The sequence below is a fragment of the Dipodomys merriami genome, unplaced genomic scaffold (genome assembly GCF_024711535.1).
Source record: "Dipodomys merriami isolate MVZ:Mamm:240054 unplaced genomic scaffold, mDipMer1.0.p SCAF_951, whole genome shotgun sequence".
Lineage (NCBI taxonomy): Eukaryota > Metazoa > Chordata > Mammalia > Rodentia > Heteromyidae > Dipodomys > Dipodomys merriami.
In genome coordinates this window covers 98,296-115,000 of record NW_027206570.1, presented here as the reverse complement: position 1 = coordinate 115,000, position 16,705 = coordinate 98,296, and the positions used below count along the sequence as shown (strand labels likewise).

At 53.8% G+C, this 16,705-nt stretch overlaps 1 protein-coding gene across 1 annotated transcript; it reads right to left on the bottom strand.

Moving 5' to 3' along the window:
* Positions 1 to 371: 371 nt before the first annotated feature.
* On the bottom strand, positions 372 to 14,132 carry LOC138821890 (pseudouridine-5'-phosphatase-like). The gene is made up of 4 exons (XM_070014356.1): positions 14,090 to 14,132; positions 13,831 to 13,995; positions 2,206 to 2,441; positions 372 to 647 (listed from the first exon to the last, which is right to left on the bottom strand). Exons 1-4 carry the CDS (start codon positions 14,130 to 14,132, stop codon positions 510 to 512), a joined length of 582 nt encoding a protein of 193 aa, XP_069870457.1. The 3' UTR covers positions 372 to 509.
* Positions 14,133 to 16,705: the final 2,573 nt, after the last annotated feature.

Here is a 16,705-nt window from a genome sequence, read left to right as displayed (position 1 = left end):
CACCCATCCATGTATCCATCCGTCCACCCATCCACCGGTCCACCCATCCACCCATCCATCCACCCATCCATCCATCCACCCACCCATCCACCCATCCATCTATCCATCCGTCCACCCATCCACCAGTCCACCCATCCACCCATCCATCCACCCATCCATCCATACACCCACCCATACACCCATCCATCCATCCATCCACCCATCCATCCATCCACCCATCCATCCACCCATCCACCCATCCATCCCCATCCATCCACCCATGCATTTACCCATCCATCCATCCATCCATCCATCCATCCATCCATCCATCCATCCACCCACCCATCCATCCATCCATCCACTCGTGACTCAGTGAGGCACTTCCTGTGTTCATTCCCTTTATTTCCAGAGGTCAGGGACGCCCTGGGATGGGTCAGGTCTTGGCCTTGTGTCCAGTGTCCTTCTGTCTGTCTGTCTGTCCGTCCGCAGGTCAGTTGAAGGCGGGCAGGCTGAAGAGCTCGGGTTGTATGTCACCCAAGGAGGGCAGCAGCAGGGTGGCCCCGGCCGTTGAGTTCGGGGTCGAGCTGGACGCTGGGCACCATGACCACCTGCATCCCCGCTGCCTGGGCGACCGCCATGCCGTGGGGCGTGTCCTCCAGCACCAGGCACTGCGGGGTCAGAGGGCGAGAGAGACACGCGGAGTGAGAGGTCGGCCGGGGGGTGGGCCGGGTGCCCAGTGTTGGAGGGAAGGAAGGGGGGAAGGAAGGAAGGAAAGAAGGAAGGAGGGAAGGAGGGAAGGAAGGAAGGATGAAAAGGAAGGATGGAGGGAAGGAACAAGAAGGAAGGAGGGAAGGAAGGAGGGAAGGAAAGAAGGATGGAGGGAAAGAAGGAAGGAGGGAGGGAAGGAGGGAAAGAAGGAGGGAAGGAGGGAAAGAAGGAGGGAAGGAAGGAGAGAGGGAAGGAAGGAGGGAAGGAAGGAGGGAGGGAAGGAAGGAAGGAGGGAGGGAAGGAAGGAGGGAAGGAAGGAGGGAGGGAAAGAAGGAGGGAGGGAAGGAAGGAAGGAGTGAAGGAAGTAGTGAAGGAAGGAAGGAAGGAGGGAAGGAAGGAGGGAAGGAAGGAGGGAAGATGACCGTTGAGCCACGGCGTGCCTACTGGCATGTTCTGTGTGTGATTTCGAGGCCTCCCCCACCCAGGGCCTGGTGTGGCCCAGGTGAGCACTGTGCCAAGGAGTCTCCCTCCCTGTTCCCCTGGGGCCGTCTGTCCATCCGTCTCTCCATCCGTCCATCCGTCTGTGTGATTGTGTGTCTGTCCGTGTCTCTCTGTCTGTCTCTGTGTGTCTGTCTGTCCCTATATCTGTCTGTCTGTGTCTCTGTGGTCGGTCTGTCTGTTCTGTTCTGTGTATCTGTCTGTCTGGACTCTTATGTCTGTCTGTCTGTCTTTGTATGTGTGTCTGTCTGTGTCTGGCCAAGTGTCTCTGTGTCTGTCTATCTGTGTGTGTCTGTCTCTGTATCCGTCTGTCTGTCTATATGCCTATTTGTGTGTCTCTGTAGTCTGTCTGTCTGTGTGTCTGTCTGTGTATGTATGTCTATCTCTCTGTCTGTCTATCAGTGTGTGTCTGTCTGTCCGTGTCTCTGTGCTCTGTCTGTCTGTCTGTCTGCCTGGTCTGTGTATCTGTGCGTCTGTCTGTGTCTATCTGTCTGTCTGTGTGTCTATCAGTGTGTCTGTCTGTGTCTCTGTGGTCTGTCTGGTAGGTCTGTGAATCTGTGTGTCTGTCCCGTCTCTTGTGTCTGTCTGTCTGTCTATCTGTCTGGTCTCTGTGTCTGTGTGTCTGTGTGTCTATCTCTCTGTCAGTGTGTCTGTCTGTCTATCGGAGTGTGTCTGTCTGTCCGTGTCTCTGTGGTCTGTCTGTCTGTCTGTCTATGAGTCTGTCTCTGTGTCTGTGTCTCTATCTGGTTTGTCTGCCTGTCGGTCTGTGTGTCTATCTGCCTGTCTGTCTGTCTGCATGTCTGTCTGGTTTGTCCATGTGTCTATCTGTGTCTCTGTGTCCGTCTCTGCGTCTATCTGTGTGTTTCTGTGTCTGGCTGTCTGGCTGTCTGGTCTGTGTATCTGTGTATCCGTCCATGTCTGTCTGTCTGTGTGTCTCTCTGTGTGTGGTCCATGCAGTGGACCCGAGGCCCGAGGCCTCAGTTTACCTGGTTGACGGGGGGGGGGGGATGAGGAGAGAACCTGCGGGTGCAGGCCAGGAAGATGTCCGGAGAACCTGTGGGCGCAGGCCAGGAAGATGTCCGGGGCGGGCTTGCTGGCCTTGACCTCGGGGTCATCACCCAGCACCACGTGGTGAAAGGCACCGAACAGCTCCCGGTGTGCGCTGGTCTTGGCCTGGTAGGACTCAGTCCCTGAGCTGGTGGCCAGGGCGAAGGGGATGCTGTGCTTCTGTATGTGGAGGATCAACTTCTCTGCACCTGGAGACAGAGAGACAGGAGGAGAAGAACTTAGGTCTTTGGTGGCCTAGGGGGGAAATCCACAAATCCATCCATCCACCCATCCATCCATCCATCTACCCATCCACCCATCCATCCACCCATCCGTCTATCTATCCATCCATCCATCCACCCACCCATCCATCCACCCATCCATCTATCTATCCATCCATTCATCCATCCATCCATCCATCCACCCATCCACCGATCCATCCACCCATCCATCAATCCATCAATCCATCAATCAATCCATCTACCTGTAAGGTCCATTCCTGGACGACGAACAGACCTCGCCCAGTACCTGCGTTACCTAGGCAACTGGGATACCTGGAAGAGGTCACGTCCGCATCTGCTGAGGTCACATCCTAACCTGATGTGGCCACACCTTTCTCCCACCTGATCCCACTTCCCTTTACCTGGACACACCCTTCCCCGCCCCCTACCCTATATAAGGCCTAAACCGCCGCCAGACCGCCCTCTTTTTTTCCTTTGCCAGCCGCGTGGAGTGCCAACCTTGCCTGGTCCCAGCAGGCCTACTGAATAAACCCCTTACCTGAATACCACGTGCGTGGTGCAGTTTCAGTTCTTACTCGGTCACCTCTTTTTAAAAACCTAACATAAATGGTGCCGTGACTCGGATAAAGGGCTTAAAGTCAGGACAGCCGAGATTCCTCTCTGTTTTTTTTCTTTTTTTCATTTTTGTTTTTCCCTTTTTGCTCTGAGGAATACCCACAGTTCTGACGGCCTTTTATGAACCCGTCTATCTGCTGCGGACACAGTGCATCAATTCTATTGCTGGCCTCTGCATCTTCCTCGACACTTCTACATTTTGGTGAGTGACCTGCTCCCTAAGGGGTCTCTGTCGTTCAGTCTCTTTACAGATACCACGCCGGAGAACCTACTAGGCCTTTACTTGACTCCGGTTGTTTGTCACTTCTCTCTAGAGGGCTCGGTGGTAAATTGGGACACCGCTTCCATTCAGTAAGCCCTCCTTCACTCACTAAATTTTTCCCCCTACGTTTTTCTCTTTTGCATTTCTAATGGGTTGTTGTAAGTCACGCCCAAAGGAGGAAACTCCATTGAAATGCCTCCTGCGTTCCCTGGACGTCTTGTCTATTGACTGCATCGACAAGAAACGCCTGATTTATTATTGCACTCAAGTTTGGCCACAGTACCAACTGGATAATCGTTCTCGATGGCCCAGAGATGGGACTTTGGACTATGTCATTCTCAGAGATTTAGACGATTTTTGCCGTCGTAATGGTAAATGGTCTGAGGTCATTCATATTCAGCCATTCTTTGCTCTCCGGGACAACCCGGCCCTATGCCAATCATGCCCGGCCTTTCCACTCCTCCTGGCACGTGGAGAACCCAACTCTAGCGCAGGGCTCCCTCCGGAGCCTGAGGTGCCTGACCCTCTTTTTGACTCTGCCCCTCTTCCTGCTGAGCATCTGGTGCCTTCCCCACCTTCTTCACTCTCCTCTCCTTCACCCTCTATCTCCTCCCCCCCTGCAGCTCACACCCGGTCTCGCACTGGTGGCACACAACCTCCACCAGACCCCCTGTGCCCTTTGCGAGAGGTGGCAGGGGCTGAAGGTGTAATTAGGGTGCATGCGCCATTCTCAATGTTTGATATTGCTCAGATTGAGAAGCGGCTGGGATCTTATGCCCAAGATTCTAATAATTATGTCAAGCAGTTTAAGAACCTGGCTCAGACCTATGACCTTACTTGGCAGGACATATATCTAATGCTATCCTCTACCCTTACTGCTGAGGAAAAAGAAAGGGTGTGGACTGCAGCCCAGGCACATGCCGATGAAGCTCACCGCCTAGATATTAACTTTCCAGTGGGAGCAACAGCTGTGCCTAGGGAAGAGCCCAATTGGAATTATCAACATAATGCTCCTGGGCGGGAAAGCAGAAATAGGATGATAACTTGCTTAGTGGCTGGCCTTCAAAAGGCAGCCTATCTTCCTGTTAATTACGACAAATTAAACCACATTACTCAAAGGCCCAATGAAAACCCGGCGGAATTTCTTGAACGCCTTACAGTAGCGCTCCAGCGCTATACAAGGCTGGACCCAGAGTCACCAGAGGCTAAGGTGGTTCTCAATACTCATTTTATTGCCCAATCAGCCCCCGATATTAGAAAAAAGTTAAAAAAGGCTGAGAACGGTCCTCAGACCCCTCAACGAGATCTGGTGAGTATGGCATTTAAAGTTTTCAATAATCGAGAGGAACAGGAGATTGCCGATAAGACAGCCCGTGAGAGGGAAAACTATCAAATCCTGGCTGCTGCCATCCGGCCTCCTCTGAGGAGACGCACCCAACAAACACCACCTGGAGCATGCTTCAAGTGTGGGCAAGAGGGCCACTGGGCGAAATTCTGTCCCTCACCACGACCTCCACCTGGACCCTGCCCAAGGTGTGGACAACAAGGACATTGGGGAGTCGATTGCCCCTCCTCACCTCCACAAGGTAGGCCAGCCCCTCCCCCACCCCGCCCACCCAGGCAGGCGGAGCCAGACCGGTCGGAGATTTTCTGCTTGGCTACAGAATGAAGGTGCCCAGGGCCACCTGCTCCCAACAACCAGACCATCACAATGACGGAGCCCAGGGTGTGTTTCTATGTAGCCGGTAAGTTAATATCTTTTCTCTTGGATACGGGAGCGACTTACTCGGTGCTATGTCAATATACAGGCAAGACTTTTCCCTCCCAGATCTCGGTGGTGGGTGTAGATGGCCTACCTACCTGTCCCCCAACTACGGGACCAGTATCATGTAAAATAGAAGACTTTCCTTTTTCACACTCCTTCCTAATCCTACCTCACTGTCCTACCCCACTCCTAGGAAGGGACTTGCTCTCTAAATTTCAGGTCTCCCTTTCATTCCATATCCCCAAACAGCCCACACCTGTTCTACTTTTGTCTTTAGATGAACCTCCACCTGTAACTTCCCAACTAAATCCTTTCCCTTTACCTCCAGATCTTGTCAACCCTCTTATCTGGGATACTTCCACTCCTACTATGGCTAGACACCATACTCCTGTCCTCATTAAACTTAAAGACCCTACCCATTTCCCTGGTACTTCCCAATACCCCATTTCCCTTAGGCACAGGCAAGGTTTAAAACCCATCATCCTTCGCCTTCTTAAACAAGGACTTCTCAGACCCACTAACTCCCCCTTTAACACCCCTATCCTGCCAGTAGTTAAACCTGATGGGACCTATCGCCTAGTCCAGGACCTGCGCACTATTAATGCTGCAGTCCTTCCCATTCATCCTGTTGTGCCTAACCCATATACTCTCCTTTCACAGATACCTCCTGGTACCACCCACTTCTCGGTGCTGGACCTCAAGGATGCATTCTTCACAATCCCCCTGCATCCTGACTGCCAAGATTTCTTTGCTTTTACTTGGGCGGACCCAGACACTTCAAGGGCACAACAGCTGACCTGGACGGTCCTCCCTCAAGGGTTTCGAGACAGTCCCCATTTCTTTGGACAGGCTTTATCAAAGGATCTCCTCTCTCTTCAGGTGTCTCCTAGCATTGTTCTCCAGTATGTGGATGATCTTTTGCTTTGCAGCCCTTCCTTTGAGTTGGCTCGCCAACATACAGCTGACCTCCTCAACTTCCTGTTGACAAAAGGATATAGAGTCTCTCCTTCAAAGGCCCAGATAGCAAAGTCAGAGGTAACATACTTGGGTTTGTCCATAACTCCTACAGAGAGAAGAATTACCCTTGATAGAAAAGCCTACATTGAGTCTCTCTCTGTCCCACAGACCAAGGAGGACATTCTGTCTTTCCTGGGACTTGCAGGCTTCCTTCGTATTTGGATACCCGGTTTTGCTACATTGGCCAAACCTCTTTATGAGGCATCCAAAGGTTCCCTACTGGAGCCGCCAGACCCCACAAAGCCCATTGACACCCCATTTAAAGTTCTGAAGCAAGCGCTTCTTCGGGCTCCAGCACTGGCTCTACCTAACCTCAAGGAACCCTTTATACTCTATGTCACTGAGAAGTGGGGAATTGGCCTTGGGGTTCTTGGACAAATGTCAGGCCCCTCATTTAGACCTGTGGCCTACCTCTCAAAGCAGCTAGACCCAACGGTAAAAGGCTGGCCAGCATGTCTCCGAGCTTTGGCCGCAGCAGCCACCTTGGCACAGGAGAGCACAAAACTCACTTTTGGCCAACCCACTACCATTCGCTCTCCCCACAGACTAAAGGACCTTTTGTCTCATAAATCCCTGTCTTCCCTTTCCCCTTCCCGCCTACAGCTGTTTCATGTTACTTTTATTCAAAACCCTGACTTTTCACTGGAAAGCTGCTCCCCGCTCAATCCAGCCACCTTGCTTCCATCCAATTCTAACCCTCTTTCCCATTCCTGTACAGAGACCTTGGAGGAATTCACACCCCATTTTACAGGTATCTCGGAAACTCCTCTTCCTGACCCAGAAGACACCTGGTACATCGATGGCAGTTCCACATCTACCTCTTCAGGAAGCCGAGTTGCGGGCTATGCCATCGTTAATAACTCTACCATTCTTGAAAGCAGCCCTCTGCCCCCTAGCACTACCTCACAAAAGGCAGAACTTATAGCTTTAACTAGGGCCTTAATTCTAGCCAAGGGCCGGAAGATCAATATTTATACAGACTCAAAATATGCCTATCATATTCTCCATTCTCATGCAGCAATTTGGAAGGAACGTGGCTTCCTGACCACCAAAGGGACTCCCATAACTAATGCCTCACTTATTCTTAAACTATTAGAAGCTGCTTCCCTTCCCCAACAGGTTGCGGTCATCCACTGCAGAGGACACCAGACAGGATTGGATGCCATTACAGTCGGCAATTCAAAAGCAGACCGGGAGGCAAAGCTAGCAGCCCAGAGACAACTCCAGGGACAACTTCCAGCTCCCTTGCTTCTGGTATTGCCTTCAATTCAACCCTCTTATACCCCACAGGAGATCGAGGAACTTATGCACCAGGGAGCCTCCCAGGAAGCACAGGGATGGTGGTCTCTGGAAGGACGAGTTGTTCTTCCTGAGACACAAGCAGACAGCTTTCTTTCCCAGGTTCACCAGGCGCTGCATATTGGATACAAGCCTCTCTCCCACCTTCTTAAACCTTTAATCCATTGCCCTAGCCTAACTACTCGACTAAAGGCTATTACCCAAGCCTGCCCCACGTGTTCTCTTACTTCCTCACAGGGTGGTCTCCGACCAGCTGCATTCCCCACACACCAAGCACGGGGACACACCCCAGGGGAAGACTGGCAGATAGACTTCACTCACATGCCCAGATGTAAGCGGCTCAAATACCTTCTAACTATGGTTGATACCTTTTCAGGATGGATTGAAGCCTATCCCACAACGTCGGAGACAGCTGACACAGTTGCCTCTGTCCTTATTAAAGAAATTATTCCTAGGTTTGGCTTACCCAGGTCACTTCAATCTGACAATGGACCTGCTTTCATCTCCAAAGTGACCCAACAGGTGGCATCCTCTCTAAACATCCAGTGGAATCTTCACATTCCTTATAGGCCTCAGTCTTCTGGAAAGGTTGAAAGAGCTAATGCGCTCCTTAAGACACAACTTACTAAACTTTCTCTAGAGCTCCAACAATCCTGGCCAGAACTGTTACCCCTGGCGCTCACCCGCTTACGTGTTTCTCCCCGCAGCCCTACTTTCCTCAGCCCCTTTGAGTTAATGTATGGAAGACCTTTTCTCCTAGGTAATTTCCCTACTGACAATACCAAAACTCCACTAATAGACTACCTTCCCGTCCTAACCTTTCTTAGGCACATGCTGCGCCAACATGCTGACCAGTGTCTCCCTCAGCCTCATCAAGGCCCCTTTCCCACTCCCCCAATTTTGCCTGGTGATCAAGTGTTTCTCAAGACCCTTAATCCATCTGGTTTACACCCTAAGTGGACAGGCCCTCACCAGGTTCTGCTGACCACCCCCACAGCAGTCAAGCTCAAGGGACAGCCACAGTGGATTCACCTGTCAAGAATAAAAAGGTCTCCTGCTCCTGCCCCTTCTATGCCAACACTGACTTCGAGGTACACCTGTTCCCCCCTTGGGCCTACCAAGGTAAGGCTATCTCGCATCCCTGAAGATCCGGGTGAGTAACACTGAGCTAACTGCTCTCCTCCCCAAAGACCTCACTACCTCATCCCTTAGGTCACCTCCAAGCCATGGACATCCAATCTTTTCTTTCCAGTAATATATTTGCTTTTCATCTTTGTTCAGCCCCCTGCCTGAGAAGACTTCCTCCAGACTTCATCTAAGAGACTCACTTCTTGCAGACATCATGGAACTGGCAGACCAGGAAGCAGTCACCTCCTACTAGGTCACCTCTCTTCCCCCCCCTTTCCTTTTTCAGCCATGCTTCTCCACCATGCTGGGTGGGACTACAGTTCAGTAACTTCTTTTCCTGCCTGAATAGCGCATGGTGTTCTTTTCATCTACCCAATAACTACCCCTTTTGTGTGAACCAAAGTGCCTTGACACCATGCGAGATTTTTCACCAATACCATTTCTGGCCTTCACATCCATGTCCACACCACTTCTCTACTCTGGTGAGTGAAACTACTCTACGGCTCTCTGTCACTCAGTCTCTGTCCAGACGTGGCGCCACGCCAGAGAGCTCCTACGGCCTTTAGCTGAAAGGCCGGTCACCTCTGAAGCCGAGGACGCTTGGCTTTGGGGGCTTGGCCATTTCTCTCTAGAGGGCTCTGGGGGAAGTCGGGACGCCGCTTCTGCCTGGTCAGCTCTTATTCACTCACCAGACTGACTCTACTTTTTGGCTTGTGCCCTGAAGAGTGTGACGCAGGCTGGGTCCCGGGGACCCTCCCCTCTAGGTTCCCTCTCAAAGGCTAGCCATTCTAGGTTTAAAAATTGTCAGAGTTTCCATTTGTTCAGGTTTCCGTCAATGCCTCATGAAACTTCTCCAGACTCCGTCCAACAGACTCGCCTCCTCCAGACTTCATCGAGGAATCAACACCCAAGCGACAGCTGCAGCCTGCTGCCTTCTCCCAGCATGGACCACATCCCAGCCTTTTACCCCTACGACGCCCCTTGCCAGCAGGAAGTAGCCAGAGAGAGTCTTCGCCCTTTTTCATAATTATCAAAAGGCTGGAATGTAAGGTCCATTCCTGGACGACGAACAGACCTCGCCCAGTACCTGCGTTACCTAGGCAACTGGGATACCTGGAAGAGGTCACGTCCGCATCTGCTGAGGTCACATCCTAACCTGATGTGGCCACACCTTTCTCCCACCTGATCCCACTTCCCTTTACCTGGACACACCCTTCCCCGCCCCCTACCCTATATAAGGCCTAAACCGCCGCCAGACCGCCCTCTTTTTTTCCTTTGCCAGCCGCGTGGAGTGCCAACCTTGCCTGGTCCCAGCAGGCCTACTGAATAAACCCCTTACCTGAATACCACGTGCGTGGTGCAGTTTCAGTTCTTACTCGGTCACCTCTTTTTAAAAACCTAACACTACCCAGCCAGCCACCCATCCATCCACTCATCCATCCACCTACCCATCCATCCATCCATCCATCCATCTACTCATCCATCCACCCACCCACCCATCATCCATCCATCTACCCAGCCAGCCACCCATCCATCCATTCATCCATCCACCCATCCATCCATTCATCCATCCATCCATCCATCCACCCACCCATCCACTCATCTATCCATCCATCCATCCATCCATTGACCCATCCATCAACCCATCCATCCACCCATCCACCCACCCATCCATCCATCAATTCATCCATCCACCCATCCATCCACCATCCATCCATCCATCCATCCACCCATCCATCCATCCACCCACCCATCCATCCATCCATCCATTCATCCACCCATCCATCCATCCATTCATCATCATCATCATCATCATCATCATCATCATCATCATCATCATCATGGTGACCCAGGAAGGATGTGAACTCCGGGCATCATCATCATCATCATCATGGTGACCCAGGGCGTTTCCCAGGGCGACCGGCTGGGCCACATGCACGCACACGCACGCACACACGTGTATGAGCAGATGACATCTTGTCCCGAGCACTGGGCAGCGAGTCCTAGATAGGGTGGTGGAGACGGCACCGCGTTCTAGAAGGTTCTGAATCCAACGGTCATGGCAGATGGACCGGTGAAGTCTAGGATGTACAGACAGACAGACAGACAGACAGACAGACAGACAGACACACACACACACACACACACACACACACACACACACACACACACACACACACACACACACACACACACACACACACACACAACGGCCCGGGGAAAGGAGATGGTTCTAGAAAGTTTGTCCCTTTTCAGAGTTCTTCACCCAGACAGACAGACTGACAGATGGATAGATGGATGGATAGACAGATGGGTGGATGGATGGACAGACAGACAGAGAGATGGATGGACAGATGGGTGGAAGGATGGACAGACAGACAGACTGATACATGGATAGACGGATAGACAGATGGGTGGATGGATGGACAGACAGACAGACTGATAGCTAGCTAGATGGATGGATCGATGGACAGACAGACAGACTGATACCTAGATAGATGGATGGATGGATGGACAGACAGACTGAAAGATGGCTAGATAAGACGGATAGACAGATGGGTGGATGGATGGACAGACAGACAGACTGATAGATGGGTAGATGGATGGATGGACAGACTGACAGATGGATAGATGGATAGACAGATGGGCAGATGGATGGACAGACAGATAGATGGATAGACAGACAGACTGACAGATGGATAGATGGATAGAAAAATGGGTGGATGGATGGACAGACAGACAGATGGATAGATGGATAATAGATGGATAGATGGATGGATGGACAGACAGACAGACTGACAGATGGACAGATGGATGGATAGACAGATGGACAGAAGGATGGACAGACAGGCTGGTAGGTGGATAGACAGACAGACGGATGGATAGATGATAGATAGATACACAAATAAGATACATGAATAGATGGATAGATGGATGGATGGTTGGACAGACAGAGAGATGTATAGATAGACACACAGACAGACAGATAGGTGGATAGATATAGTAGATAGATAGACAGATAGACATGTGGATAGACAGATGGATGGATGGATCCATGAATGGACAGACAGACAGAGAGTAGATAGACAGACACCTGGATAGACAGAGGGATGGATGCATAGATGGACAGACAGACAGATAGACGGATGGGTGGATGGGTGGATAGATGGGTGGATAGAAGGGTGGATGGATGGATGGGGGATGGGTGGGTGGATGGGTGGATGGATGGGTGGGTGGATGGATGTTGATTGAATATGGATGGGATTAACATTTACACACTTGAGTGACTTGGACCCAAGTCCTGATACAATATGGGTGGGATTAACGTTTGCACACTTCAGTGAGTTGGACCCAAGTCCTCATCTGGATGGAGGAGAGACGGAAGGGATTAACATTTGCACACTTGAATGAGTTGGACCCAAGTCCTGCTGTTGATGGAATATGGAAGGGATTAACATTTGCACAGTTGAGTGACTTGGACCCAAGTGTTCATCTCAATGGAGGATGGATGGATGGGTGGATGGATGGATGGATGGGTGGGTGGATGGATGAGTGGATGGATGGGAGGGTGGATGGATGGATGGATGGGTGGATGGATGGATGGGTGGATAGATGGGTGGATGGGTGGATGGATGGATGGATGGATAGATGGGTGGATGGGTGGATGGATGGATGGGTGGATAGATGGGTAGATGGGTGGATGGATGGATGGATGGATGGATGGGTGGATGGATGGATGGATGGGTGGGTGGGTGGATGGATGGGTGGATAGATGGATGGGTGGATGGATGGATAGGTGGACGGATGGGTGGATGGATGGATGGGTGGATCAGAGGGTGGATGGGTGGATGGATGGATGGATGGATGGATGGGTGAATAGATGGGTGGATGGATAGGTGGATGGGTGGGTGGATGGATGGGTGGATGGATGTTGATTAAATATGGGTGGGATTAACATTTTCACACTTGAGTGACTTGGAACCAAGTCCTGACCTCAATGGAGTAGGTCAAGCTCTGTCTCTGTCTGTCTGTCTGTCTGTGTCTTCTTCTGTCTGTCTCTGTCAGTCTGTCTGTTGGTCTGCGTGTCTCTACCTGTCCATGTCTGTGTCTGTCTGTCTTTGTCTCTCTGTCTCTGTCTGTCTCCTCTGTCAGTCTGTCTGTGTCTCGTTCTCTCTTTCTTTGTCTGTCTGTCTGTGTCTGTCAGTCTACTTCTGTCTCTGTCTTTCTGTCTGTCTGTCTCGTCTGTGTCTGCCTGTTGGTCTGCCTGTCCATGTCTGTCTCACTGTCTGTCTGTCTCTGTCTCATTCTGTCTTTGTCTGTCTCGGTCTGTCTGTCTGTCATCAGTCTACTTCTGACTTCTGTGTCTGTCTGTCTCTTTGTCTCTCTGTCTCTGTCTCCTGTGTCTGTCTGGGTCTCGTTCTGTCTTTCTTTGTCTGCCTGTGTCAGTATCTGTCTGTCTGTGTGTCTGTCTGTCTGTGTCTGTCATTCTCTGTCTGTCTTTCGTGTCTGTCATTCTCTGTGTCTGTCTGTCTTTCTCTGTGTCTGTGTCTGTCTCTGCCTATGTCTGTCTGTCCATCTGTCTGTGTCTCTCTCTGTGTCCATCTGTGTGTCTGTCTCTGTCTGTCTTTGTCCCAGTGTCTGTCTGTCTTGCTCTATGTCTGTCCGTCTCTGTCTGTCGGCCTGTGTCTGTCTCTCTCTGTCATTCCCTGTCTGTCTGGCTCTGCCTCTGTCTGTCTGTCTCTCTGTCTGTCATTCTGTGTCTGTCTGTCTATGCCTGCCCATGTCTCTGTCTTCTCTGTGTCTGTCTGTGTCCATCTATCTGTCTGTGTCTCTCTGTGTCCATCTGTGTGTCTGTCTCTGTCCCAGTGTCTGTCTGACTCTGTTTCACTGTCCCTGTGTCTGTCAGTCTGTCGCTGGGAACCGCGCATGCGCGTTGCAGGGCAGCGCAGCCCAATCCCGCGCATGCGCAGATCCGTACCTCGCAGAGCCCGGGGAGCACACGCATGCGTGTTCCTGCTCGGCGGGGGGGGGCGGGGGGGGAGGGAGGGACGGGGCGTGCTGGCTCATGCATGCGCGGCACAGCGCGGAGGACCTCCCCCCCCAGGTGGCACGCATGAACAGTACCAACTAGACCAACCGAGGGAATCCCACGCATGCACGCACCACACGCTCGGCCCGGACGGTGCCGGACGACTCAACCAGTGCGCATGCGCAATGCGGACGGAACCTCGATCCTCCGGAGTCCCCTAGGCACCTCCCGGAGGACTCACGCTGTGCGCATGCGCAACTCGACCCTCCAGGGTCCGCTCTGCGCCTCCCGGCCGATTCAACCTGTGCGCATGCGCCGTGGGTCCACACGCGGGAGGGCAGTGGGAACAAGCAGCCAAGGGACACGCATGCGCAGCGGCGCTCCGCCGGGAGCGCTAGGCCCCTCCCTGCTGACGAACCCTGTGCGCATGCGCATTGGCGCAGGCTGGCTCAGCCCCTCCCAGCTGCCTAACCCTGTGCGCAAGCGCAATGGCGCTCCGCCAGGCCGGCTCAGCCTGTCCCCGCTGAAGAACCCTCTGCGCATGCGCAATGGCTCTCCGCTGGGAGCGTTCGGCCCCTTCCCCGCTAACCCTATGTGCATGTGCAGTGGCGCTCCGCCGAGAGCGCGCGCATGCGCGCCCGCGTCTTGGCGCCGGCTGATGACATCGATGCGACGGCGCCGGCGGCCGCGCCCGGAAATGCAGCCGTGGCGGGGCCGCGGAGCGTCGCCGCCGCCGCCGCCATGGCCACCACTACGCCGTCCGGATCCGGAAGCGGAAGTGGAAGCGCGCAGGACCCCCGAGGACGCCGACCCGGGCGGCCCCCGGGTCACCGTCGGTGCGTGGAGGCCTCCGGGACGAGGCGCCTTTAAGAGGCGGGGACGCTGGAGGGCGTGGCTTTCTGATGGGCGTGGCGTCGCGGTGGGCGTGGCCTGCAGGGCGTGGAGCTGACAGGAGAGTCAGTGGGGGGCGTGGCCTGGAACAGAGGCCATTGGGCCGCTGGGGTTTGGGGGCGTGGCCTGGAAAGACACCATTGGGCGGCTGGACGTAATGCCATTGGTCGGCTGGGCTGGGGGGCGTGGCTTGGAAGTAAGGCCATTGGGCCGCTGGGCCTAGGGGGCATGGCCTGGCAGGAACTAGGCTATTGAGGGTCCTGGCTTTGGGGGTATGGCTTGGAAGTAAGGCCATTGGGCGGCTGGTCCTGGGGGGGCGTGGCCTGGCAACAGTGATGCTATTGTGTAGTCTGGCTTTGAGGGCGTGGCCTGGGCGTGCTGCCATTGGATGGCTGGCCTGGGGGGCGTGGTCTGGCAGGAACCAGGCCGTTGGGTGCCCTGGCTTTGGGGACTAAGCACCCAGCACCTCCCCATGGTGACCCAAGGCAGGGACTTAGCACCCACCACCTCCCCATGGTGACTCAGGGACTGAGCACCCAGCACCTCTCCATGGTGACCCAGGGCAGGGACTGAGCACCCAGCACCTCCCCATGGTGACCCAAAGTGGGGACTCAGCACCCAGCACCTCCCCATAGTGACTCAGGATGGGGACTGAGCACCCAGCACCTCCCTAAGGTGCCCCAGGTCCAGCAGTAAGCACCCAGCACCTCCCCATGGTGACCCAGAATGGGGACTGAGCACCCAGCACCTCCCCATGGTGACCCAGGATGGGGAATAAGCCTCCAGTACCTGCCCATGGTGACCCAGGACCAAGACTAAGCACCCAGCACCTCCCCATGGTGACCTAGGGCCAGGACTAAGCACCCAGCACCTCCCCATGGTAACCCAGGATGGGGACTAAGCACCCAGCAACTCCCCATGGTGACCCAGGGCCAGGTCTAAGCACCCAGCACCTCCCCATGGTGACCCAGGGGCAGGACTAAGTACCCAGCACCTCCTCATGATGACCCAGGGGAGGGACTGAGCACCCAACACCTCCCCATGATGACCCAGGGACTGAGCACCCAGCACCTCCCCATGGTGACCCAAAGTGGGGACTAAGCACCCAGCACCTCCCCATAGTGACTCAGGATGAGGACTGAGCACCCAGCACCTCCCCATAGTGATTCAGGATGGGGACTGAGCACCTAGCACCTCCCGATGGTGCCCCAGATCCAGGAGTAAGTACCCAGCACTTCCCCATGGTGACCAAGGGCAGGGACTAAGCACCCAGCACCTCCCCATGGTGACCCAGGACCAGGACTAAGCACCCATCACCTCCCCATGGTGACCCAGGGCCAGGACTAAGCACCCAGCATTATCCCATGATGACCCAGGGCTGGGACTAAGCACCTAGCACTATCCCAGGGTGACCCGGGGCCAGGACTAAGCACCCAGCACCTCCCCATGGTGACCCAGAGTGGGGACTAAGCATCCAGCACCTTCCCATAGTGACTCACAATATCCCCCAAGCACCCAGCACCATCCCATAATGACCCAAGACAGGAACTAAGCACCCAGCACCTCCCCAGGATGATCCCCAAGCACCCAGCACCACCCCATAGTAACCCAGGGCTGGGACTAAGCACCCAACACCTCATCATAGTGACCTAGGATGATTCCCAAGCACCCAGCACCATCCCATGACAACCCAGGGCTGGGACTAAGCAACCAGCACCTCCTCAGAGTAACCCAGGACCAGGACTAAGCACCCAGCACCATCCTATGATGACCCAGGGCTGGGACTAAGCACCCAGCACCTCCCCATGGTGACCCAGGGGAGGTACTGAGAACCTAGCACCATCCCATGATGACCCAGGACAGGGACTAAGCAACCAGCACCTCCTCAGAGTAACCCAGAACTGGAACTAAGCACCCAGCACCACCACCTGGGGAACAAGGACTGAGCCTAAGCATTCAGCACCTCTCCATGGAGACCGAGGATAGGAACTAAGCACCCAGCACCTCCCCATGGTGACCCAGGAACGGGACTTCACACCCAGCACCTCCCTACTGTTTACATGAGTCAGGTACCAAACACCCAGCACCTGCCTATTACTAACTCAGGACAGGTACCAAGCACCCAGCACTTCCCCACAGGGACTCTGGATAATCAGCAAGCACCTAGCACCTCACGTGTGTGTCCTTTCCCTCCCCCTGACCCCATCCCAGGTTCTCCACGTGGC

What these genes read in the sequence shown, in the direction of transcription:
- LOC138821890 (XM_070014356.1), bottom strand. Translation starts at nt 14,132, where the DNA reads ATGCGCAGAGGGTTCTTCAGCGGGGACAGGCTGAGCCGGCCTG. An exon ending in GGACAGGCTGAGCCGGCCTG is followed by an intron (nt 13,996 to 14,089) that starts GCGGAGCGCCAT and finishes GTTCGTCAGCAG; the next exon opens with GGAGGGGCCTAGCGCTCCCG. An exon ending in TTCCTGGCCTGCACCCGCAG is followed by an intron (nt 648 to 2,205) that starts GTTCTCTCCTCA and finishes CTGACCCCGCAG; the next exon opens with TGCCTGGTGCTGGAGGACAC.